This window comes from Taudactylus pleione, unplaced genomic scaffold (genome assembly GCF_031769625.1).
Source record: "Taudactylus pleione unplaced genomic scaffold, aTauple2 ptg000506l, whole genome shotgun sequence".
NCBI lineage: Eukaryota > Metazoa > Chordata > Amphibia > Anura > Myobatrachidae > Taudactylus > Taudactylus pleione.
Window position 1 is genome coordinate 116,464 of NW_028284908.1, and position 26,951 is coordinate 143,414.

The window sequence follows — 26,951 nt, forward strand, 5'->3', positions numbered from 1 at the left end:
AATACTACTACTGCTACAGTACTAATTCTACTACAGTACTAATTCTACTACTACACTTCTAATACTACTGCTACAGTTCTAATACTAATACTGCTACAGCACTAATTCTACAACTACAGTACTAATACTATCACAGTACTAATACTACTGTTCTAATACTACTACAGTACTACTACTACTACTGTTCTATTACTACTACTGCTGCTACTACTGTTCTAATACTACTGCTACTACTACTGTTCTAATACTACCACTACTGCTAGAGTACTAATGCTACTACTGCTACTACTACTGCCACTACTGCTACTACTGCTGCTTCTACTACCATTATTAATACTACTACTGCTATTACTACTTCTACTACTACTACCACCATTACTACTACTACCTATTATTACTACTGTTACTAATACTGCTACCATTACTAATACTACTATTACTAATACTACTACTGCTATTACTGCTCCTACTACTGCTATTACTACTGCTACTACTGCTACCATTACTAATACTACTACATTTATTACTGCTCCTACTACTGCTACTATTACTACTAGTGATATAACTACTACTACTAGATGCTGCTGCTACTACTGCTACTGTTAGTGTTATTCCTAATACTGCTACCATTGCTGCTGCTGCTCCTACTACTACTGCTGCTGGTGCTACTACTACTGTTCTAATACTACTACTGCTACAGTACTAATTCTACTACAGTACTAATTCTACTACTACACTTCTAATACTACTGCTACTACTACTACTACTACGGTTTTAATACTACTACTACAGTACTAATTTTACTACTGCTGCTACACTTCTAATACTACTACTACAGTACTAATACTACTGTTCTAATACTACTACTGCTGCTACTACTGTTCTAATACTACTGCTACTACTACTGTTCTAATACTACCACTACTGCTAGAGTACTAATGCCACTACTGCTACTACTGCTGCTTCTACTACCATTATTAATACTACTACTACTGTTCTATTACTACTACTGCTGCTACTACTGTTCTAATACTACTGCTACTACTACTGTTCTAATACTACCACTACTGCTAGAGTACTAATGCCACTACTGCTACTACTGCTGCTTCTACTACCATTATTAATACTACTACTGCTATTACTACTTCTACTACTACTACCACCATTACTACTACTACCTATTATTACTACTGTTACTAATACTGCTACCATTACTAATACTACTATTACTAATACTACTACTGCTATTACTGCTCCTACTACTGCTATTACTACTGCTACTACTGCTACCATTACTAATACTACTACATTTATTACTGCTCCTACTACTGCTACTATTACTACTAGTGATATAACTACTACTACTAGATGCTGCTGCTACTACTGCTACTGTTAGTGTTATTCCTAATACTGCTACCATTGCTGCTGCTGCTCCTACTACTACTGCTGCTGGTGCTACTACTACTGTTCTAATACTACTACTGCTACAGTACTAATTCTACTACAGTACTAATTCTACTACTACACTTCTAATACTACTACTACAGTACTAATACTACTGTTCTAATACTACTACTGCTGCTACTACTGTTCTAATACTACTGCTACTACTACTGTTCTAATACTACCACTACTGCTAGAGTACTAATGCCACTACTGCTACTACTGCTGCTTCTACTACCATTATTAATACTACTACTACTGTTCTATTACTACTACTACTGCTGCTACTACTGTTCTAATACTACTGCTACTACTACTGTTCTAATACTACCACTACTGCTAGAGTACTAATGCCACTACTGCTACTACTGCTGCTTCTACTACCATTATTAATACTACTACTGCTATTACTACTTCTACTACTACTACCACCATTACTACTACTACCTATTATTACTACTGTTACTAATACTGCTACCATTACTAATACTACTATTACTAATACTACTACTGCTATTACTGCTCCTACTACTGCTATTACTACTGCTACTACTGCTACCATTACTAATACTACTACATTTATTACTGCTCCTACTACTGCTACTATTACTACTAGTGATATAACTACTACTACTAGATGCTGCTGCTACTACTGCTACTGTTAGTGTTATTCCTAATACTGCTACCATTGCTGCTGCTGCTCCTACTACTACTGCTGCTGGTGCTACTACTACTGTTCTAATACTACTACTGCTACAGTACTAATTCTACTACAGTACTAATTCTACTACTACACTTCTAATACTACTGCTACTACTACTACTACTACTACGGTTTTAATACTACTACTACAGTACTAATTTTACTACTGCTGCTACACTTCTAATACTACTACTACAGTACTAATACTACTGTTCTATTACTACTACTACTGCTACAGTTCTACTACTACTACTACTGTTCTAATACTACTACTACAGTATTAATACTACTACTACAGTACTAAGTTTACTACTACTGCTACACTAATACTACTACTACTGCTACAGTACTACTACTACTGTTCTAATACTACTGCTAATCCTGCTAAAGTACTAATACCATTACTACAGTACTAATTCTACTACTGCTACAGTATTAATACTACTACTACTACTACTACTACTACTGCCAATAAATGGAATGACAGTGACAAGTTCTTGGGGACCCTCCCTCTCCTACTACTGCAAGGGCCAAGGTGACTCATTTTTTAGGTGTTTCTAAACCTACCAAAAAGGCCCCTTTGACCCCAAATTTGTCCACCCACTTTTACTCCTACTCCTCCGTACCCCATACTAAATATGATGCGCACAGATGGTCTCCTCCATGTGCTGTCACAATGTATCTTGGTATTTGGTGTCTATATACTCAGGAGAACCCACTTGTTTAATTGATCACTGGGAACTTAAAAGTAGATTTAGGGAAAATTATGTCAATTTATATTATTAATATTTATTTTTTTTTCCCATTTTTCCCTAAGAAAAGGTTTTTATTCCAATATGTTTCCTAAGAACTTTTGGGGCTTATAGAGAGAGAGGACTGTGCTGCTTTGTAACTTATCACTCAGTAAGCGAACGCAAACAGACGAGCGATTTCAGAACTGTTGGCGTAAACCAGACGCAAATTATGCCGGACCCATCTCTGCGTATGAGCGGAAATATGCGTGCGGTTCCAGTATTATTATTTTTAGGACATCTCTCAGCAACTATTTTAAATAAATAAATAAATTTGCTGGAATACGCGAAACAAATAACATTGAAAGCAACACATTTCCTAAACATAAAAGTCGTTAAACAGTAATAGCGATGATGATAAATGAGAACAAAAATAAGATATAATGATACAAATGTATCTCTAACACAAGGTTTTTTGAAGTAAATGTGATTATTTTCTGCTGCCCTAAACACTTGACACACAGAATTATTCCTTTGAACTAGACAGAACATTGCCCATCAAAGCGCACGGATTTTACTAGATAAAGCGTCGCATCAGCAGAATGAAATAACACAGGAGCAGAAAGCAAACTCTGGCAGCTACACAGCGTTTCTCATCATCGTCGCAGTCTTGTGCTTCAACTATAAAATCAAGCAAGAGGCGCAGTTTGTCCTAATCATGTTAATCAGGTTGTTTCTATGCTTCATTTATGCTAAAAGCGGCCGATGCAATCAAAACATCCCACTCATTGCGGTCAGGCTTAATCTAGACCGCCGCCATCCCGTCAGCTGTATTACAGTGGCTGCTGCTCCCCTATCACGCCAATATCTTTCCAATAATATATTGTTATCTCCCTTTGAAAAGCTTAAGCACTATTTCATAGACTACCATACATATACACTATTTATTAGACACTTGTTTTGCTCAGGTCTCGGCTTTGCCAGAGGTAGAACTCTGCATTTATATGCACTAGGTGTGCAGCAACACTGAAGGCTGCCTTATTATCTCCTTGTATTATTTGTAGCGGGGGGCTCTTATGCTGGGTACACACTGGGCAATAAATAGTCAGTTCATTTGAATGTCCGATATATCGTGTGGATGTGTCAGCCAGTGTGACAGACGATAGGTCTGTGAACAACGTCATTCACAGACACATCACGTCAGCTGTGCTGCACAGCCGATGGCACATATATCTGCAGATGTATCGGCTCATCGTGCTGCGTGTATGGGTGGTCAGCCGAACACCCGTACACTTGCTGCAGAGGCTGCCGGTGACTGACAGCTGAACTGGGCAGGCTCATGTAAATGCCCGCTCGTTTGTGCCGTCAGCCACGACACATCGGGTCGATGATTGGTAAGTGTGCATGCACTTACCATTCGTCCCGACAGGACAGCGGATCGGCCGGATGGCCAATCCCTCATCCTAGTGGGTACCCGGCTTTAGACTCTGTGTACGTTCCTCACTGTAACTCTAAACTAAATCCACAGGTTCTCAAACTCAGTCCTCAGGACCACAAACAATGCATGTTTTCCAGATCTCCTCACAGAATCACAAGTGACATTATTAGCTCCACCTGTGGATCTTTTAAGATGTGGCAGTGAGTAATGACTACACATGTGCTCCTGCTGGGTGACCTGCAAAACGTGAACTGTGTGGGGTCCGGAGGACCGAGTTTGAGATGCTCTGATCTAATCGATTGGCTACGGTTGCAAAACACTAAGCATACGCCATAGATCCATATCTTGCATTGATGCTCTGCAAGATGTATTTACGTCACTCTAAACCAGGGGTTCCCAACTACGGTCCTCAAGGCACACTAACAGTCCAGGTTTTAAGGATAACCATACTTGAAAACAGCTGACTTAATTAGTACCTCAGTTATTTTGACTTAACTATCCATGCTTAACCATGGATATCACTAAAACCAGGACTGTTAGTGTGCCTTGAGGACCGAGGTTGGGAATCACTGCTCTAAACAAACTAACTGCCTCCATACTACTAAGTCAGCAGGATGTATGTGTGGCTGGTATGGTCAAGGATGGAGTCATTTGCATATCTGTTTACCCACAATTCCTAAGGTGGTATATTTTATACATTTGCCCTGTATAGTTATGCTGGCGGCCACAAACTGGCTTTGCGCATGTAGTGACGGATTTGTAGCCGCCTTTCAGTAATATCTTAATAATTTTATCAGGAGCTCACTAGGATATGGATCCCATAGTGCAGGGGTCTTCAACATTGGCCCTCCAGCTGCTGTGGAACTACACATCCCAGCATGCACTGCCATAGTTTTAGCATGCTGTTATATCAAAAAGGTGGCAGTGTATGCTGGGATGTGTAGTTCCACAGCAGCTGGAGGGCCAAGGTTGAAGACCCCTGCCATAGTGGTTACAAACAACGTAGAGTCTAAAGTGGCACAGGTGTTTACCAGGGCACCCTGCAGGGAGGCACGGGCTTTGTCGCTGATGCCACACAGGTTGCCGTTCTCCATGCAGTCAGGGTGGCCATCAAAGCGTCCACTAATGGTGCAATCAGTGTTTTATATCACTAGCTGTAAACCAGCCACAGCCAGGAGATGGTTCTGATTAGTAGGTAAGCCTAGATGACACCCAGTAACGCCCATCTAACAGATGGAGAGAAGCGAGTGAGATGCGTCCGATTCAGAATGGCTCATAGCTACGCAGAGATGCGGATGTTTGCTGCGGTGCAACCTGCAAAACAAAGCGCTAAACGTGGCTGCAGACGATGGAGCATGCGAGTAAGAATCAGGCCCTTAATGTGCATTAGGTCAGGTGTGTGAATTATAAATGTCGTAGTGCCAGCGCTGCATCAAGCCTTGGAGAGATATAATATGCTCAAAGCAACCAATCAGCATCTGTCATACATCTAGCACTTTGAAATGACAGTTAGAAGCTGATTGGTTGCATTGGGTCATTTCTCCACTGTGCTGTATCTCTGTATCTCTCCAAGGCACGATACATCTTTACTGAAGAGACAGTTACCTCTCCTGCCACCTGATTACTTCTTCCCACTCCCAGATCCAAGACTTCATACGTGTTGTGAACAACCACTGGGACTCTCCCTATAAGACTTCCTACCAGTGGGGCAGGGCCGCAACTAGGGGGGGGCTGGAGGTGCACGTGCACCGGGTGAGCCGCTGTACCTGGTGCCAGTGACCTCCAGCCCGGCGCTGCAGAGAGGCTCCAAGCCGGACGTCCGCTGGTAATATTTATTACCAGCGGGCGCCCGGCTCCTTCTCTGCAGCGACGCGGTGTAGCCGGAGCCGGAGGCTGGAGTTCTCTCCCGAACTCCAGCTTCCGGCTCTCCCCACGGGCACTATGGGGGAGACGTCATGACATCTCCCCCATAGTTCCAAGGAGCAGCCGGCGGACCGGACGCGACGCTGGATGCAGGAGCGGGGTTCAAGGTAAGTATTTTTTTTTTAATAAGCTGCACTACAGGGGCATTATTATGGGGGCAGGGGCATTACCACAGGGGCATTACTATGGGGGCATAGGCAATAAGGGGCATTACTATTGGGGCATGGGCACCACAGGGGCATTACCACAGGTGCATTACTGTGGGGGCATGAGCACTACAGAGGCATTACTGTAAGGGCACTACAGGGATATTACTATGGGGCATGGGCAATACAGGGGCATTACTATGAGAGCATGGGCACTACAGGGGCATTACTATGAAAGCATGGGCACTACAGGGGCATTAATATGGGAGCATGGGCACTACAGGGGCATTACTGTATGGTGGGCACTACAGGGGCATTACTATGGGGGTATTAACATATGGGCATTACTATGGGGGCACTACAATATGGGCACTACTGCAGGGGGAATTACATGGGGGGCGCCAAATTACTGTCTTGCCCCTGGTGACAAAAATCCTAGTTTCGGCCCTGCAGTGGGGGCTCCAGAGGTGGGGCTGCAGCGCAGTTAAAAATTCAAATATGGAAACCACATCAACTACCACCCCAAACGCTGCCAAACATCACCGGTCAGGACTCACTGGCAGTTGGTAGATCTCCCCTATTTGAAATTTGGACTGTGCTGCAGCCGCACATTCCTACTATTCTCTAAAGCTTGAAACAGGCTCTCAGAAGCCACTTCTTTACTAAAGCCTTCCAGCTCTTTTCCTAACCCACCGCTCTATGGTCCCAGCACATTGTCTCTCCCCTCTGTGTCACCCCTGTCTACCTGCCCCTCCCCTATAGAGTGTAAGTTCTCATCCTAACCAACCGCTCTATGCTCCTCACTCACTGTCTCTCCCCTCTGTGTTACCCCTGTCTGTCTGTCCCTCCCCTATAGAGTGTAAGTTCTCATCCTAACCCACCGCTCTATGCTCCTCACTCTCTGTCTTTCCCATGTGTCACCCCTGTCTGTCTGCCTCACCCCTATAGAGTGTAAGCTCTCATCCTAACCCACCACTCTATGCTCCTCACTCACTGTATCTCTCCTCTGTGTCACCCCTGTATGTCTGCCCCTCCCCTATAAAGTGTAATTTCTCATCCTAACCCACCGCTCTATGCTCCTCACTCACTGTCTCTCCCCTCTGTGTCACCCCTGTCTGTATGCCCCTGCCCTATAGAATGTAAGCTCTCATCCTAACCCACCGCTCTATGCTCCTCACTCACTGTATCTCCCCTCTGTGTCACCCCTGTCTGTCTGCCCCTCCCCTATAGAGTGTAAGCTCTCATCCTAACCCCCCGCCCTATGCTCCTCACTCACTGTCTCTCCGCTCTGTGTCACCCCTATCTGTCTGCCCCTCCCCTATAGAGTGTAAGCTCTCATCCTAACCCACTGCTCTATGGTCCTCACTCTCTATCTCTCCCATGTGTCACCCCTGTCTGTCTACCCCTCCCCTATACAGTGTAAGATCTGATTCTGTCCCACCACTCTATGGTCCTCATTCACTGTCTCTCCCCTCTGTGTCACCCCTGTCTGTCTGTCCCTCCCCTATAGAGTGTAAGTTCTCATCCTAACCCACCGCTCTATGCTCCTCACTCACTGTCTCTCTCTTCTGTGTCACCACTATCTGTCTGCCCATCCCCTATAGTGTAATCTCTCATCCTAACCCACCGTTCCATGCTCCTCACTCACTGTCTCTCCTCTGTGTCACCCCTGTCTGTCTGTCCCTCCCCTATAGAGTGTAAGTTCTCATCCTAAACCACCGCTCTATGCTCCTCAATCTCTGTCTTTCCCATGTGTCACCCCTGTATGTCTGCCCCTCCCCTATAGTGTAATCTCTCATCCTAACCACCGCTCTATGCTCCTCACTCACTGTCTCTCCCCTCTGTGTCACCCCTGTCTGTATGCCCCTCCCCTATAGACTGTAAGCTCTCATCCTGACCCACCGCTCTATGCTCCTCATTCACTGTATCTACCCTCTGTGTCACCCCTGTCTGTCTGTCCCTCCCCTATAGAGTGTAAGTTCTCATCCTAACCCACCGCTCTATGCTCCTCACTCTCTGTCTTTCCCATGTGTCACCCCTGTCTGTCTGCCTCACCCCTATAGAGTGTAAGCTCTCATCCTAACCCACCACTCTATGCTCCTCACTCACTGTATCTCTCCTCTGTGTCACCCCTGTATGTCTGCCCCTCCCCTATAAAGTGTAATTTCTCATCCTAACCCACCGCTCTATGCTCCTCACTCACTGTCTCTCCCCTCTGTGTCACCCCTGTCTGTATGCCCCTGCCCTATAGAATGTAAGCTCTCATCCTAACCCACCGCTCTATGCTCCTCACTCACTGTATCTCCCCTCTGTGTCACCCCTGTCTGTCTGCCCCTCCCCTATAGAGTGTAAGCTCTCATCCTAACCCCCCGCCCTATGCTCCTCACTCACTGTCTCTCCGCTCTGTGTCACCCCTATCTGTCTGCCCCTCCCCTATAGAGTGTAAGCTCTCATCCTAACCCACTGCTCTATGCTCCTCACTCACTGTCTCTCTCTTCTGTGTCACCACTATCTGTCTGCCCATCCCCTATAGTGTAATCTCTCATCCTAACCCACCGTTCCATGCTCCTCACTCACTGTCTCTCCTCTGTGTCACCCCTGTCTGTCTGTCCCTCCCCTATAGAGTGTAAGTTCTCATCCTAAACCACCGCTCTATGCTCCTCAATCTCTGTCTTTCCCATGTGTCACCCCTGTATGTCTGCCCCTCCCCTATAGTGTAATCTCTCATCCTAACCACCGCTCTATGCTCCTCACTCACTGTCTCTCCCCTCTGTGTCACCCCTGTCTGTATGCCCCTCCCCTATAGACTGTAAGCTCTCATCCTGACCCACCGCTCTATGCTCCTCATTCACTGTATCTACCCTCTGTGTCACCCCAGTCTGTCTGCCCCTGCCCTATAGAATGTAAGCTCTCATCCTAACCCACCGCTCTATGCTCCTCACTCACTGTCTCTCCCCTCTGTGTCACCCCTGTCTGTCTGCCTCTTCCCAATAGTGTGTAACCTCTCATCCTAACCCACCACTCTATGCTCCTCACTCACTGTCTCTCCCCTCTGTGTCACCCCTGTCTGTATGCCCCTCCCCTATAGATTGTAAGCTCTCATCCTAACCCACTGCTCTATGCTCCTCATTCACTGTATCTCCCCTCTGTGTCACCCATGTCTGTATGCCCCTGCCCTATAGAATGTAAGCTCTCATCCTAACCCACTGCTCTATGCTCTTCATTCACTGTCTCTCCCCTCTGTGTCACCCCTGTCTGTCTGCCCCTCCCATATAGAGTGTAAGCTCTGATCCTAACCCCCCGCCCTATGCTCCTCACTCACTGTCTCTCCCCTCTGTGTCACCCCTGTATGTCTACCCCTCCCCTATAGAGTGTAATCTCTCATCCTAACCCACCACTCTATGCTCCTCACTCTCTATCTCTCCCATGTGTCACCTATGTCTGCTTGCCCTTTCCCCTATAGAGTGTAAGCTCTCATCCTAACCCACCACTCTATGCTCCTCACTCTCTATCTCTCCCATGTGTCACCCCTGTCTGCCCCTCCCCTATAGAGTGTAACATCTCATCCTAACACACCGCTCTATGCTCCTCACTCACTATCTCTACTCTGTGTCACTCCTGTCTGTCTGCCCCTCCCCTATAGAGTGTAAGCTCTCATCCTAACCCACCACTCTATGCTCCTCACTCTCTATCTCTCCCATGTGTCACCCCTGTCAGCCCCTCCCCTATAGAGTGTAACCTCTCATCCTAACCCACCGCTCTATGCTCCTCACTCACTATCTCTCCTCTGTGTCACTCCTGTCTGTCTGCCCCTCCCCTATAGAGTGTAAGCTCTCATCCTAACCCACCACTCTATGCTCCTCACTCTCTATCTCTCCTCTGTGTCACCCCTGTCAGCCCCTCCCCTATAGAGTGTAACCTCTCATCCTAACCCACCACTCTATGCTCCTCACTCACTATCTCTCCTCTGTGTCACTCCTGTCTGTCTGCCCCTCCCCTATAGAGTGTAAGCTCTCATCCTAACCCACCACTCTATGCTCCTCACTCTCTATCTCTCCCATGTGTCACCCCTGTCAGCCCCTCCCCTATAGAGTGTAACCTCTCATCCTAACCCACTGCTCTATGCTCCTCACTCACTATCTCTCCTCTGTGTCACTCCTGTCTGTCTGCCCCTCCCCTATAGAGTGTAAGTTCTCATCCTAACCCACCACTCTATGCTCCTCACTCTCTATCTCTCCCATGTGTCATGCTAATCTGCTGTTCCGTGTAAAAAGTTACACCATTGGTCTCACCATTGGACATTGCACCAGGAGAAAGTCTGTCTGAATATGGCCACTGAAATCAATGCAACTGTAGCAAAGGTTGCAGTTGCTGATCGCGACATGCCTGCCACAGCCCGCATCTGGCTAGCCACCCCCTCGTTACCTCGGCGGTAACCATCAAGACGTATATCCAGTGCGACACGGACGCCTGCGCAGGCTGAAAACATCGGCCGCTTGAGTCCGATGCCACAACAGTTTCTGCCTCAGAATCAGGGCCACAGAATGAATCAAAGCTATTGGTACATCGCTGGGACATCACTATATCGGAAGAGCTGTCCTGTCTTTTACAGTATACCTGAATACTGCCGATAAAACATGCTGGTATGTAAACAATTTTGGATATGATATAAAGATGTGCGTGGGCCACTGTGTTTTGGTTCCAATTCATCTTCGTGTTTTGGCTTTGGTTTTGGTAAAATCACCCGCAAGTATTTTGGTTTGGTTTTGGATCCCCTAAGAAAATCGATAGAAATTGATTAAAAAAAAATCAATAATACAGCTATTGTTTACGTGCAATCAAAACCCTGAGGTTGGTTTTTAAATCCCAGTTCTGAAACTGAGGGCCTGATTCAGACCCACTCGCGAGCGCACAGCGCTCGCAAGCGGGTCGATGGTGGGCCCTTGCGCCCGCACGGCAAGCTCACCACGCGTGCACGAGCCCTGGAGCGAATGAGAAATCACTCGCTCCGGTGCTCGCTACAAGATGCGGCGGCTGTCACTGTGGATTGACAGCTCGCCCCGTTTTGTAGGCGGGGAGGGGGGTGGCTGCACAAACGGAGGCGTTCCCGAAGTTACGCCTGCCGTTTTTTGGCAGCCCTACTGACATCACTAGTGATGTCAGTAGTGGACTTTCTGCTCTATTAGAGCAGGAAGTCCACTCGGGCTTGCGAGACCTGAGACCCTACCACAGGGTCTCCTCGCAAGCCCGATGGTTGCGATAATCGGTACCATCGCCAGGCCGCACCCACAGCTGTGCGAGTGGCCTGGAGGCCGGTCCCAAAAAAAAATAGGGATGCCCTGATTCAGAGCGAGCGCACGCAAATAGCGTGCGCCTCTGAATCAGGCCCTGACTGCAGAACTCGTACTTGATTCCACTCAGGTCGGGTGTGTTCGCATCTGAGGAAGACTGAACCACACATCTAATAAGGGAAATGTCAGAAGAGAACAGAACGTGGAGGGACAGCGACAGATATTGGGGGAGGAGGGGAGGCTGCGCCGGAAGTAGAGACGCTCACAGCACATTCAGAAAGATGGCAGATGAACCAAGAGGACATTATCCCTGCAAATAAAAGAGAGCAGGGTGTATAGAAGTGGGTGGTGAGCTGTACAGAAAGCAGCAGAGAGGTCAAACAGGAGTTCGCTCATAACCAGGTGAAAATGCCCCTTAGGTGACTTAGGTGCGAGCAGTTTGCTGGTCTCTTTAGTGAATGCAGCCTCAGTGTAATGTCATTGTGAGGATGAAGCAGCTGCCCAGGAGCGAGCTATACACCGTATGCTGACAAGGCATCTATTGCAGGCAATCAGAATATAACTATGATTGATATAGAGCAATAGACACATTGAGAGCAAATGTCCGAGTGTCCGCTGCAGGTTACTGCGCACTGACAGGGCGCCTTCAGCAAATCATTTTGTCTGAGTGGAAGAGGACATAATGTGCAAAGGAAAATCACCTTTCAGTCATTTAGAGCCAAATGTAATAGGGTGAGAGATTAGAAAATGTGAGAGTTTAGCAGTAACAGTATCACATTGGTCAAGTTCTATCTTCAAAACGGGAAAACATCTGGATGAGAGTTGAAATCGTGAGAGGTTTTTTTCATCTAAAAATCATGGGAGTTTGCTCTGTTTCTTTGTTCTCTGACCCTATTACATTGGCCGGGTTTATAAAGTGTTAGAAAACTGTCACCCTATTACAGTGATTCCCAACCTCGGTCCTCAAGGCACACTAACAGTCCTGGTTTTAATAATATCCATGCTTAAGCACAGATGGTTAAATCAAAATAACTAAGCTACTAATTAAGGGAATTAGCGTCCGGCGGTTAGAATCAGCGGCTGCCCGACATGGGTGAAAATCCCGATCGTCCCCAGGTAAGTATTCTCTAACCTAACCTCCCCAACCTAACCCTCCCTTAGGGGTGCCTAACCCTAACCTTCCCCCCAGTGCCTAAACCTATCCCCCCTACCCCGCCGCCTAAACCTAAGTCCCCCGGGGGGTGCTTAACCCTAACCCTCCCTCCCCCTAGCCTAACCCTAACCTCCCCCCGGGGGTGCCTAGCCCTCCCTTCCCCTAGCCTAACCCTAAAATCCTGGGAGCCCTAAACCTAACCCTCCCTCCCCGCGGCTATCCGCGCTCGGGGCCCGGCATCACTTCGATCGGGAAGCCGGGCGCCAGTCTCCCAGCGCCAGTAAAATGACAGGTGTCTAGATATAGACGCCTGTCATTTAACCCTCACCGGGATAAAGCAGTCGGGAAACCAGCCGTCAGGATTACGTCCGCCGGCTTCCCGACTTCATACCTAACTAAGTCACCTGTGCTCAACTATGACTATCCTTAAAACCTGGACTGTTAGTGTGCCTTGAGGACCGTGGTTGGGAACCCCTGCCCTATTACATTTGGCCCTTGGTGTTTTTCTATTTATATTTACTTTTTAAAGAGGAACTGTCACTTGGAGATAATGGCTGCGCTGCTGAATCTGACCCACTTTTATATTTTACTGTAAAATACACATTTACATCATACTATTACTATTTCCTCCCCGGGAGAAGCCCAGGGAGGAGAAGTGGATGGGGGGCGGGGCATGACATTTTGCATCATTAAGCCACACCCCTCATGATAAATTGCGGCGAATAGCGCATATATATATATATATATATATATAGAGGCGGGACCAAATTACACAATTCTTGTAGAGTCGCGGCATTAGGCCCCGCCCCCTACTCGGGGACCCGCGATCTCCATGAAAACTCTCCCCATTTTGCATGCTCCACTAGGAGTGGGCAGAAATGCGGGAGAAATGCCTACTCTACCGGGGGTTTGGGTGGGGGGTTACCCGAAGAATCAGGAGCCTACCGCGACTTCAGGGAGAGTACGCATGTATGACTTATGTATGTATACAGGGGCAAACGCAGGATTTCTGCAGGGAGGTTTACAAATGCTTGTTTTTAAAGCAAGTGTGGCCAGTCCATGAAGAGGGTATAATAAGCACTTATCCCGCTATAATATACGTCATACTAAGGTATGTAGTAATTGTGACATACTGTATACAGGACCAGTGATCACCATTTGCCATTATGGGCCAAATGTAATAGGGTGAGAGTGTAGAATTGTGAACGTTTAGCAGTAACATTATTACATTGGTCGAGTTGTATCTGCAAAATGGGAAAACATCTGGATGAGAGTTTAAATCGTGAGAGGTTTTTTGAGTCTGAAAACACGAGAGTTTGTATGTTCTCAGACTCTATTACATTGGCCGAGTTTATAACGTGTGAGAAAACTCTCACCTTATTCCATTTGGCCCTAGATGCGTCAGTAAGGCCGTCCTGCCTGCGCTGAATGTTTTTATTTCAGATGTTGGCTCCATTCCAGAGCATTTGGGCAAAATTGGGAATCTGGTGGGAGGGGGCAGAAAAAGAACCTACAGTAGCGCTGCCCTGGACGTACAGTAGATGTACAGATCGGTCTTCTTATGATAGTGTATATTATACAGTATTAATAATTGACCCTATAAATGGTCTATATCAGCGCACCCATAACAATGCATGTTTTCCAGATCTCCTAGTTGATGCACAACTATAGGTCTGATTCAGTACGGATCGCAAATGTGATCGCGGATGCGATTCTGCACGCAGTCTCACTGTGAAGGTATGCTAATTCTCTGCGATCGCACAACATAAGGACACCCACATTACCTTACACACATCCGTAATACTTAGCAAGACTGTGAAACCATCGGTAACATGGAGTAACATCGTAGCCTCACGCACACTTGCACAAGCTCTGACCTTACTCAGAAATTGCTAACTTTCCGGTACGCAGCGAGAGCTCAGGCTGTGTATGGCCATCGCAGTGACTAATTTAGGCACGCCCCAGCAACGGCGTTCAAACGCCCTGACACACCTACGTTTTGCTGACCACCCGTCTCCTCCCCCAAAAGGTACTTCCTGTCAATCACTCTATGATGGGTCTGCATAGTCACTGCGATTGCAGTCCCGATTGCAATGGCTGGTTTGCGCATGTGTATAGCGATGCATCCACATGCATAGAATGCAACAAACAGCCGTCTGCCTGCGTAATCGCAATTTTGAGATCCTTGCTGAATTAGGCCCTATATTCATTACTGGCTGACACATTTTAAAAGATCAACAGGTGGTGATAATTATTTCATTTGTGACTCTGAGAGGATCTTAAAAACATGCAGTTAGTATTATATGCTATTTCTATTGTTGTCATCATGGCAACCGGAAACCCCCCTGCAGTTGCCTATGGCATATTCTTCTAAGAATTGCATAAATGTACACACATGTGCAGATCTGGTTTTAGATCTGGATGAACAGTGGCTGGAGTTCCGTGTGATCCGCCTGAAGCCTGTTTCAGATGGATCTCTTACTACCTAGCGTGGGCGTGTTGCACGTGGTGATACTAATGATGACGGTTGTGCAGACTGGCATGAATATGGCTTCCCGCTTGCAGACACACAGATTCTCATTAAAATAAAAAAAATCATAGATGGCAGCAATAACTCAAAAGTCATTTCAGAGCAATCAAGTGATTAAATTGTTTTGGGATCAAAGGTAGAAGAATATTGATCATTGCTGGTCTACAGGCCTCAGTTATTCCTACCTGATCTTCCAATAGCTATTGACAGGTAATGAGTGGTCATCCCAATATCTGATCTGTCATAAGTCAAACATTCTAATTCAGAGGGGAAAGGGGGTCTGAAATTAAATGCATCCTCCCTCTTACGGGGTTTGGCCACAAAAATAAAATGACTTTACCCCACAGGAGTCCAAACAAACATGGCTCTGCGAGAAGGTCTCACTGGCACAGGCAAAGCATTTATTTCTCCCTAATATACATTGGAGTATATTTCTGGCTACTAATCTTTGAAAATAATACATTCAATTCAGCCCATTGGAAAAGTCCAATTTCTAAGCGAAAGACTGAATTACCTGAGCTATTTGCTTAATGTTTGGATTGTCCAAAATCTTGCTTGCTCATCAGTGTACCTTTCCAAAAATTCACATGACCCAGTTGACCCAACATATAAAAGAGGAGACATGGGAATGACCTCAGTCACTTATCACCATGTGGGGCACGGTGCTCGCCCTGACTGTTACCTTGGCTGTAGCCGGTAAGCTTAAAATCATTTTATTTGAAACATAAATGTATAATGTAAAAATAATATACAACAGAATTACGTAACATAACAACATAATCTTAGAAGCGGAAACACAATCATTTTATATTCAATTTGTTTGTTATTTCTAGGAAATCATCATCATCATCATCAGTATGGTAAGTACTGTACAGTAAGTCACACTTTATTCTATTCTCTTATCAATTATAAAGTTTTGATTTTGCACCTGTTGATACAGAATATACAACAACTTCTCATTCATGCATTTTTTTGTGTTTAATTACGTTGGAAACATTGTTGCAGAAACATTTATCCCAATGAATACATAACAGAAACTGTATTTCCACTTCTGTTACTGTACAGAGAGGTCATTTGGATGTTTTTTTTATTTTGAGTTAATAATTCAAACCAGAAACACCTATATACAGATGTGTTCTCAAGCACCTAGGGGTATATTTACTAAAGTGCAGGTTTTTAGAAGTGGAGATTTTGCCCATAGCAACCAATCAGGTTCTAGCTATTATCTTCTAGAAGGTGCCAGAGAAGTGTAAATTAGAATCTGATTGGTTGCTATGGGCCAAAGGAGGAGGGTGCCGCACAGAACCTCATATTGTCAAACAAATTAGTGCTAACCTACCATATTGTATCTCAATACTTATACTGTAACATAGCATGTTGTTGGTGGTGTTCCCAAAGCCCAAAATATATCATACACAGTACAGAAAAAAGAAGAAACAAAAAGGGCTTGTTGTTGGGGAACTCTTACGTCAAAATGTATATAAAATGTAACCTTTAATGAAAATTATTATAATTATTCAAATCTCCTCGCTAAACCGAAATATATGGATGTGGCGAAATATTCAAAGTTGTTCCGGGTGATTAATCTCCTAAATAATTATGATGAAATTCTAATTATCATGTTCATACCATATGACAGTTATGCATGAAGATGATACCCATAGTGACCCTGAGGTTAACAGACTCTTGAATGTTACCATATAACCGCTAAGCTGTGTGATCACTCTATCCCAATCCACCTCTTAGGTGCCCAACCTACAGCACCAGGTATTCCCAGGTGGTCACCCATCCAAGTACTGACCAGGCCCAATGCTGTATGGCTTCCTAGATCAGAGGAGATTGGGCACATCCAGTAAGGTGGCTGTAGGTATTTTATTAGTTCGAGTCTGGATGCCCCAGTATATACACACAGTAAAGTGTTTGAAGGACTATCTCAAAAGAGGAGTCCACTTTATTTACATAAATAATGCAGAATTCAATAAAAGTATTGCATGAGCAGACTTTAATTGTATCACAGGTAAATCATAATTTGGTCGAGATATCACATACGTATTGTCTGGCATTTGTGCAGTTCCTATTTACATGTTGCAAACTCTGTATGATGCAGCAAAAAGTACCTCATAGGGTGTAAATGATAATAGATCCGCTAATGTATATCTGTCCGTATCACACTGGACTAAATCATACATGAATATATGTTGCTGTGTTATGTGGATATCACAATAAAAACTGAATATCACCACCCACACGTCCACTCTGTAGTTATGTTTCCCCTGTGTGCCTGGACCTGCAAGGACCATGAGGACAGAGATTGTTGGGACAATAATATTTACTTTATATGGAGATTAAGCTTTACATAGCTCTCGTTTAAGGCTGGTATATTTACAGCCCGCAGTGCAATGAGCATGTTCAGAATTACATCGGTGGTCCCAGTGGAGTTCCCACCTAGTACAGCAAATGATCTCAGAACAGTTACGTCCGCTGTGAGGTAGAAATCAGGGCAAGAAAGCAAGTAATATTTACTTCTCAGCTTGCTTCAAAGGTAACTTAAATCCCATTATTACTAATGGAAACTCTATATCAGTTAATCTGGGAATGATCACATTATTGTGACCTAAAACATGGACACAGGTGTCACATAGGAAACAATCTCATATGTACATATGCATGAATCACAACATGATATTAATAATGCATATCAGTACATGACCAAATATAATCTCTCAAAGAGCAGATTTACATATAGCATATATAGAACATGGGACATTAGACCCTCCCCGCGATATATCCATTTCCAGGAATCATCACTGGAAGGAGAAATTGAAAGTCCCTATTGATCCAACAGAAAATCAGGGTAAAAGAGAAACAGCAACAGATAAGGTAATGTATCCACAGGTTACCTCCACATAACTGCCAGACAGCTGTAAAAAGAAAAAGTCAGGCTGCAAATACACCATGACGCTGTACTAGCACAAAGTATCTCCCACCCAGATTGTGGCGCTCAGAAGCTGCACTGACACGGCAGTCAGGCACCTGGTATATATACGTATCAGGGTCACAGTACTGGAGTCCGGTCTGTGCACTGACCAGACCTCTGTCAGTGGACGCGCGTTTCGCCTAGTGGACGGCTTGTTCACCACTGGAAGAGACCTAAGGGAAGGCTGGCAGAGACATTAAGGGAGGGTCAGGCTGGCAGAGACATTAAGGGGGCGTCAGGCTTGTAGAGACTTAAGAGGGGCTGGCTGGCAGAGATATAAGGGGAGGCTGGCTGGCAGAGACATAACAAAGGCTGGCTGGCATAGATATAAGGGGAGGCTGGCTGGCAGAGACATAACAGGGGCTGGCTGGCAGAGATATAAGGGGAGACTGGCTGACAGAGATACAAGGGGGGGCAGGCTGGCAGAGATATAAGGGGGGACTGGCTGGCAGACACATTAGGGGAGGCTGGCAGAGACATAAGGGGAGGCTGGCTGGCAGAGACATAACAGGGGCTGGCTGGCAGAGATATAAGGGGAGACTGGCTGACAGAGATACAAGGGGGGGGCAGGCTGGCAGAGAAATAAGGGGGGACTGGCTGGCAGACACATTAGGGGAGGCTGGCAGAGACATAAGGGGAGGCTGGCTGGCAGAGACATTAGGGGAGGCTGGCAGATACATAAGGGGAGGCTGGCTGGCAGAGACATTAGGGGAGGCTGGCAGAGACATAAGGGGAGGCTGGCTGGCAGAGACATAATGGAGGCTGGCTGGCAGAGACATAAGGGGAGGCAGGCTGGCAGAGACATAAGAGAAGGCTGGCTGGCAGAGACAAAAGGGGAGGCTGGCTGGCAGAGACATAATGGAGGCTGGCTGGCAGAGACATAAGGGGAGGCTGGCTGGCAGAGACATAATGGAGGCTGGCTGGCAGAGACATAAGGGGAGGCTGGCTGGCAGAGACATAATGGAGGCTTGCTGGCAGAGACATAATGGAGGCTGGCTTGCAGAGAAATTAGGGGAGGCTGTCAGAGACATAAAAGGAGACAGGCTGGCAGAGATATAAGGGAAGGCTGGCTGGCAGAGACATAAGGGGTGGCAGGCTGGCAGAGACATAAAGGGAGACTGGCTGGCAGAGACATAAGGGGAGGCTGGCTGGCAGAGACATAAGGGGAAGCTGGCTAGCAGAGACATAAGGAGCCTGGCTGGCAGACATGTAAGAGAGGCTGGCTGGCAGAGACATAAGGGGAGGCTGGCTGGCAGAGACATACGGGGAGGCTGGCGGACAGAGACATAAGGGGAGGCTGGCTGGCAGAGACATAAGGAGCAGCAGGCTGGCAGACATGTAAGAGAGGCTGGCTGGCAGAGACATAAGGGGAGGCTGGCTGGCAGAGACATAATGGAGGCTGGCTGGCAGACATAAGGTGGCTGGATGGCAGAGACATAAGGGAAGACTGGCTGGCAGAGACATAATGGGAGGCTGGCTGGCAGAGACATAAGGGGAGGCTGGCAGAGACATAAAGGGAGGCTGGCTGGCAGAGACATAAGGGGAGACTGGCTGGCAGAGACATAATGGAGGCTGGCTGGCAGAGACATAAGGGGAGGCAGGCTGGCAGAGACATAAGAGAAGGCTGGCTGGCAGAGACAAAAGGGGAGGCTGGCTGGCAGAGACATAATGGAGGCTGGCTGGCAGAGACATAAGGGTAGGCTGGCTGGCAGAGACATAATGGAGGCTGGCTGGCAGAGACATAAGAGAAGGCTGGCTGGCAGAGACAAAAGGGGAGGCTGGCTGGCAGAGACATAATGGAGGCTGGCTGGCAGAGACATAAGGGGAGGCTGGATGGCAGAGACATAATGGAGGCTGGCTGGCAGAGACATAAGGGGAGGCAGGCTGGCAGAGACATAAGAGAAGGCTGGCTGGCAGAGACAAAAGGGGAGGCTGGCTGGCAGAGACATAATGGAGGCTGGCTGGCAGAGACATAAGGGGAGGCTGGCTGGCAGAGACATAATGGAGGCTGGCTGGTAGAGACATAAGGGGAGGCTGGCTGGCAGAGACATAATGGAGGCTTGCTGGCAGAGACATAATGGAGGCTGGCTTGCAGAGAAATTAGGGGAGGCTGTCAGAGACATAAAAGGAGACAGGCTGGTAGAGATATAAGGGAAGGCTGGCTAGCAGAGACATAAGGGGTGGCAGGCTGGCAGAGACATAATGGAGGCTGGCTGGCAGGGACATTAGGGGAGGCTGGCAGAGACATAAAGGGAGACTGGCTTTCAGAGACATAAGGGGAGGCTGGCTGGCAGAGACATAATGGGAGGCTGGCTGGCAGGGACATTAGGGGAGGCTGGCAGAGACTTAAGAGGGGCTGGCTGGCAGAGATATTAGGGGAGGCTGGCTGGCAGAGACATAACAAGGGCTGGCTGGCATAGATATAAGGGGAGGCTGGCTGGCAGAGACATAACAGGGGCTGGCTGGCAGAGATATAAGGGGAGAGACATAAGGGGAGGCTGGCTAGCAGAGACAAAAGGGGAGACTGGCTGGCAGACACATTAGGGGAGGCTGGCAGAGACATAAGGGGAGGCTGGCTGGCAGAGACATTAGGGGAGGCTGGCAGATACATAAGGGGAGGCTGGCTGGCAGAGACTTTAGGGGAGGCTGGCAGAGTCATAAGGGGAGGCTGGCTGGCAGAGACATAATGGAGGCTGGCTGGCAGAGACATAAGGGGAGGCAGGCTGGCAGAGACATAAGAGAAGTCTGGCTGGCAGAGACAAAAGGGGAGGCTGGCTGGCAGAGACATAATGGAGGCTGGCTGGCATAGACATAAGGGGAGGCTGGCTGGCAGAGACATAATGGAGGATGGCTGGCAGAGACATAAGGGGAGGCTGGCTGGCAGAGACATAATGGAGGGTTGCTGGCAGAGACATAATGGAGGCTGGCTTGCAGAGAAATTAGGGGAGGCTGGCTGTCAGAGACTTAACGGGAGGCTGGCTGGCAGGGACATTAGGGGAGGCTGTCAGAGACATAAAAGGAGACAGGCTGGCAGAGATATAAGGGAAGGCTGGCTGGCAGAGATATAAGGGGAGGCAGGCTGGCAGAGACATAAAGGGAGACTGGCTGGCAGAGACATAAGGGGAGGCTGGCTGGCAGAGACATAACGGGAGGCTGGCTGGAAGAGACATAAGGGAAGGCTGGCTAGCAGAGACATAATGGGAGGCTGGCTGGCAGAGACATAATGGGAGGCTGGCTGGCAGAGACATAATGGGAGGCTGGCTGCCAGGGACATTAGGGGAGGCTGGCATAGACATAAAGGGAGACTGGCTGGCAGAGACATAACAGGAGGCTGGCTGGAAGAGACATAAGGGAAGGCTGGCTAGCAGAGACATAATGGGAGGCTGGCTGGCAGAGACATTAGGGGAGGCTGGCAGAGACATAAAGGGAGACTGGCTGGCAGAGACATAAGGGGAGGCTGGCTAGCAGAGACATAAGGGGAGGCTGGCGGGCAGAGACATAAGGGGAGGCTGGCTGGCAGAGACATAATGGAGCCTGGCTGGCAGACATATAAGAGAGGCTGGCTATTAGAGACATAAGGGGAGACTGGCTGGCAGAGACATACGGGGAGGCTGGCGGGCAGAGACATAAGGGGAGGCTGGCTGGCAGAGACATAAGGAGCAGCAGGCTGGCAGACATGTAAGAGAGGCTGGCTGGCAGAGACATAAGGGGAGGCTGGCTGGCAGAGACATAATGGAGGCTGGCTGGCAGACATAAGGTGGCTGGATGGCAGAGACATAAGGGAAGACTGGCTGGCAGAGACATAATGGGAGGCTGGCTGGCAGAGACATAATGGAGGCTGGCTGGCATAGACATAAGGGGAGGCTGGCAGAGACATAAAGGGAGGCTGGCTGGCAGAGACATAAGGGGAGACTGGCTGGCAGAGACATAAGGGGAGGCTGGCTGGCAGAGACATAAATGGAGGCTGGCTGGCAGAGATATAAGGGGAGCCTTGCTGGCAGATACATAAGGGGAGGCTGGCTGGCAGAGACATAAGGGGAGGCTGGCTGGCAGAGACATAACGGGAGGCTGGCTGGCAGAGACATAAGGGGAGGCTGGCTGGCAGAGACATAATGGGAGGCTGGCTGCCAGGGACATTAGGGGAGGCTGGCATAGACATAAAGGGAGACTGGCTGGCAGAGACATAAGGGGAGGCTGGCTGGCAGAGACATAAGGGGAGGCTGGCTGGCAGAGACAAAATGGAGACTGGCTGGCAGAGACATAGGGGAAGGCTGGCAGAGACATAAGGGGAGGCTGGCTGGCAGAGACATAAGGAGAGGCTCGGCCCATGACTGCACCACGATGACACAAGACATTAGACTGTGATTCACGGGTCGGTGGGGGCACATTACGGGCATTTAAAGTTTCGAAATTCGCTTCAAAGACTCTTGCTCTTTGCAATATGACCTCGTTTTTACAGGAGCCCAGAGGGTGTCGGTGTTTGGAAGCATATTTACCAGAGTTTTCAATTCTGGGCCAAGTGTGGGTTGTGAAACCCCACTGCTCTATGCCATGATTTGTTAGGCAATTGTGCGGGTTACAGAGGGTGACCTCCTCACCCGGGACTCTGGAGGAACTCACCAAAATTATATTACACAGATCCACTGAACCAGAAAGAAAAGATATACAAATCATATTATATGTATATTGCTGGCCGAAACGCTTTGGCAGATCTTGGAAGAAGCTGTTATCATCCCAGCTGGTCACCAGTACATTGCTAAGTGGGCCAAGGAAATGTGAACAATTGTCTTTCCCACCTAATTGTCACCCTATTTATCACCCATTGGAAACCTCTGTGTAAATGACCAATGTGTCTTTAGAGTTCCATGATTTTCTGCTGGGATTATTGCATTAGTGGTAAAATTGTAAAACTGCTTAAAAAGCGAATAAAGTCACCATTTGACAGTAACATACATGAAGGGCTGTGTGTGTATCATTGGGCTTAATAAAATCAATGAAATAACCGCAGCATTTATACTTAACAGATATCTTCATCCGATGTTTCTGTGGAGTGAGCGAAGCTTCTCTCACGGAGCTGTCAGTGTGTTTGGTGAAAGACTTGCAGGGCTCAGTTAACTTTGCGGCGCTTTTCAAAGCCATCACGTTTCCGGTTGCTGGATTTAAAGGGTTGATTACAGTATATTCAATAAAAAACATGCTCTTTTTTTTGTGTTGAGCATAATTGCCCTTTTAAATCCAGCGGCCGCCATTGCCGAAGACATGGCGGCTTTGAAAAGCGTTGCACTGTAAATTTACCACCTTTAAAATGACAGGAGCTGATTGTTTGGTACTTTATATCTCTCTACTCGCACGCATTGAGTACTCAGGCTGCGTATGCCATCGCAGTGGCTAATTTATGCACGCCCATGCAATGGCGTTCAATTGTACAGACATGCCTGCGTTTCCCCAACCACTCCCACGTCACCACCCCCAAAGCTGATCTTCCGTCACTCACTCTGCGATAGCTTTCTTTCTGCGTGAGTGATCACAGAGCGATCGCAATACTAACTCACGCAGTTGCGATCCGTGACGAATCAGGCCCGCTGTCAGTAAAAAAGTTTTTTCGAAAGTAGAAAAATATAAGAAAACAACATTTAAATATTTAAAACTATTGTCCATAGAAAAAAAAAATACTTTATTCAAGGAATAACTCATTTTCTGAATTGCTTTCATATTACTGTGATCCTGAGACAGCGATGACACAACAAGGTTTCCCGCAGTACCCATGATGCTTTGGGCAAAGTTCTATTCCCATAGACACCTGTTTTAGTTGGCCATACGGTTGTTTGCCCTTAACTAAATATTTCCCTCAGTTTTTCTGTCATCCTGAGGAGAGGCTGTTTTCTGTCTCTATTGCAGAAAGGAGGTAATACAATATTTTACCAGAACTGAGGGCCTGATTCAGAGCCGGACGCAATTAGCGCTCGCTCGTCCAGAAAATAGGGGTGGCTATTCAAATCAACCGTTCGCTCTTTGCGGTCTGTTCACGCCTCTAGGTCTGAACGAGCGAACCAAACTTGATGTCGTTTTTTGAAAAAATACGCCCCCTGGCCGCTCGCATCCTACGTCATGTCCGCTATTTATTAGATTAATCGAGTACATCGACCAGCGTATGAACTGCTCGCTATTCTTGGGGTTGGTTTTTCCTACCACAATTTTGCGAGCAGTTCTGACTCTAAAATAACCCAGTGACGTGGTCAATGACGCTGCTGTATTAATTATGCACACCCATAAAACGCTCGTTTTGACCTTTAAGCACGCCTGCGTACGGATCTCCACTCCCCGTTTTCAAGCATCTTCCCCTGTTACCACCCACATACGCCTCATTCTGTCACTCAAAATATCAGGCATTCGCTATTTTGCGAGCATATGAATTTCGACCGCACTGACTGGTTCGCGCTCCGTACGCATGCGCAGTTGGGCAAACATCGCTCGTAGCGAACGAGCAGCTCTGAATCAGGCCCTGAGGTTGAATGTCTAGCTATGTCTATGAGCTTTGCGCTTTATACTGTATACTGTATATATCTACATTTAAAGTTTTTTTTTTGTTTAGTAGTATCATATAGCATTATAGAAAAAAATAATATAATATAATAATAATTTTTTGGACAAGTCATGTGACTAAAAATCCTTTGCTTTTAATTTCAATTATTATATCATTTTACTATAAGCAAACATTTTGTACATTGGAAATATCAATACATCTTATGGTGCATACACACGGTCAGATATTTCCTCAGATCTGAACGATAACGATTTAATAAATCGTTCATATCTGAAGGAAAATCTGACATATCTGACATGTCTGAACGATGAACGATGCGCGTTTCCGATGGTCAGATAACGATATCTGACATCTGATGTGTTTCCAGTCAGATTTGGACGATTCCATTCATTTTAATGCAGTCAAAAATCGTTCATAGTTCAAATCGTTCAATCGTTCATCTGACACATCTGACAAATCTGACCGTGTGTATGCTCCATTAAGGTGCATACACACGTAACGATTTTTTGAACAATTTAACTATAACGACGTCGTTATCGTTCAATTGTTGAAAAAATCGATCAGTTTCTGAGCTATAACGATGAACGATTATCGTTCATGCGCGTTCCTGTTTGTAGTTTGTAGTTCATTCTGACTGACCAACTGAACGAGTTTCATTAAGGGAAGTTACAAAAATCGTTTGTAGTTCAAAAAATCGTTCTTTACACTTTAAAAAATCTGACAGATATTGGTGCATACACGCGGTCAGATTTGTCAGATGAACGATTTGAACGATTTTACCAAAGATTTGAACGATTTCAACGATTGAACGATTTTTGACTGCAGTAAAGTGAATGGAAACATCCAAGTCTGAGGGCCTGATTCAGACCCACTCGCGAGCGGCTGTCCACTCGCAAGTGGGTCGATGTTCTGCACTGAGCATGCGCACGACGGAGGGAGCTCCATCGTGCGCATGCGCCAGACGCGACGAGCGAAGGACTTTCCTTCGCTCGTTGTGTCTGATCAAAGGGGGCGTGCTGTCGATGTTGATTGACAGCACGCCCCCTTTGGTGGGCGTGCCGGGGGCGTGCCTCCCTTACGGGGGCATTCCTAAGGGAACGCCTACCGTCAGAAGCCGGCCCACTGACATCACTAGTGATGTCAGTTGGAGTGATTTTGGCTCTGATAGAGCCAAAATCACTCCGGGCCTTGCGGTTGAAAACCTCAACCGCAGGCTCCGGCTCCCAGTTTCGATGGTCGCGATGGTCAAGACCATCGCGGCCATCAAACTGCACGCTCGTATAGGCTGTGGGTGGTGACCCACAGCTATATGAGCGTCCAGGAGGACGCTCCATAGTTATGGAGGACGGCCCTCATTCAGAGCGTGCGCTCTGCTCAGAGCGTACGGCTCTGAATGAGGGCCTGACTGCAAACACATCAGATGTCAGATATCGTTATCTGACCATCGGGAACGTGCATCGTTCATTGGGGGTCATTCAGACCCGCTCGTGAGCGGCAGTACGCTCGCAAGCGGGTCGATGTTCCCCCACTGCGCATGCGCACGATGGAGGGAGCTCCGTCATGCGCATGTGCGAGACCCGGCGAACGACGGGCTCTCCATCGCTCCGGGTCTCGCACCAAAAGGGACGTGCTGTCGATGTTGATTGACAGTACGCCCCCTTTGGTGGGTGTGCTGGGGGCGTGCCTGCCAGACAGAGGCGTTCCCATGGGAACGCCTTCCGTCTGGGGCCGGCCCCACTGACATCACTAGTGATGTTAGTGAGAGTGATTTTGGCTCTGATAGAGCCAAAATCACTCCAGGGCTTGCGGCAGCGAGACCCTACCGCCGAGTCTCCGTTGCAAGCCTGATGGTCGCGATGGTCAAGACCATCGCGACCATCATCATGGACGCTCGCTATAGCTGTGGGTGGTAACCCACAGCTATGCGAGCGTCCATGAGGACGCTCCAAAAAAAGGTAGGAGGGCCCTGATTCAGAGTCAGGCCCATTGTTCAGGCATCTCAGATATGAACGATTGAACGATTTTTTAAATCGTTATCGTTCAGATCTGAAGAAAAATCTGACCGTGTGTATG

General features: G+C 47.1%; 1 protein-coding gene and 1 pseudogene across 1 annotated transcript in view; one reads left to right on the forward strand and one right to left on the reverse strand.

The window, feature by feature from the left end:
• The first annotated feature begins 15,964 nt into the window (after positions 1-15,964).
• LOC148501691 (vitellogenin-1-like) overlaps positions 15,965-26,951 on the forward strand; it is a 170,358-nt gene continuing 159,371 nt past the window's right edge. The window contains 2 exon segments of the mRNA XM_088450072.1: positions 15,965-16,003; positions 16,005-16,053. Coding sequence (XP_088306198.1) covers positions 15,980-16,003; positions 16,005-16,053 — 73 coding nt within the window. The 5' untranslated portion in view covers positions 15,965-15,979.
• LOC148501692 (5S ribosomal RNA) lies at positions 17,110-17,226 on the reverse strand (annotated as a pseudogene).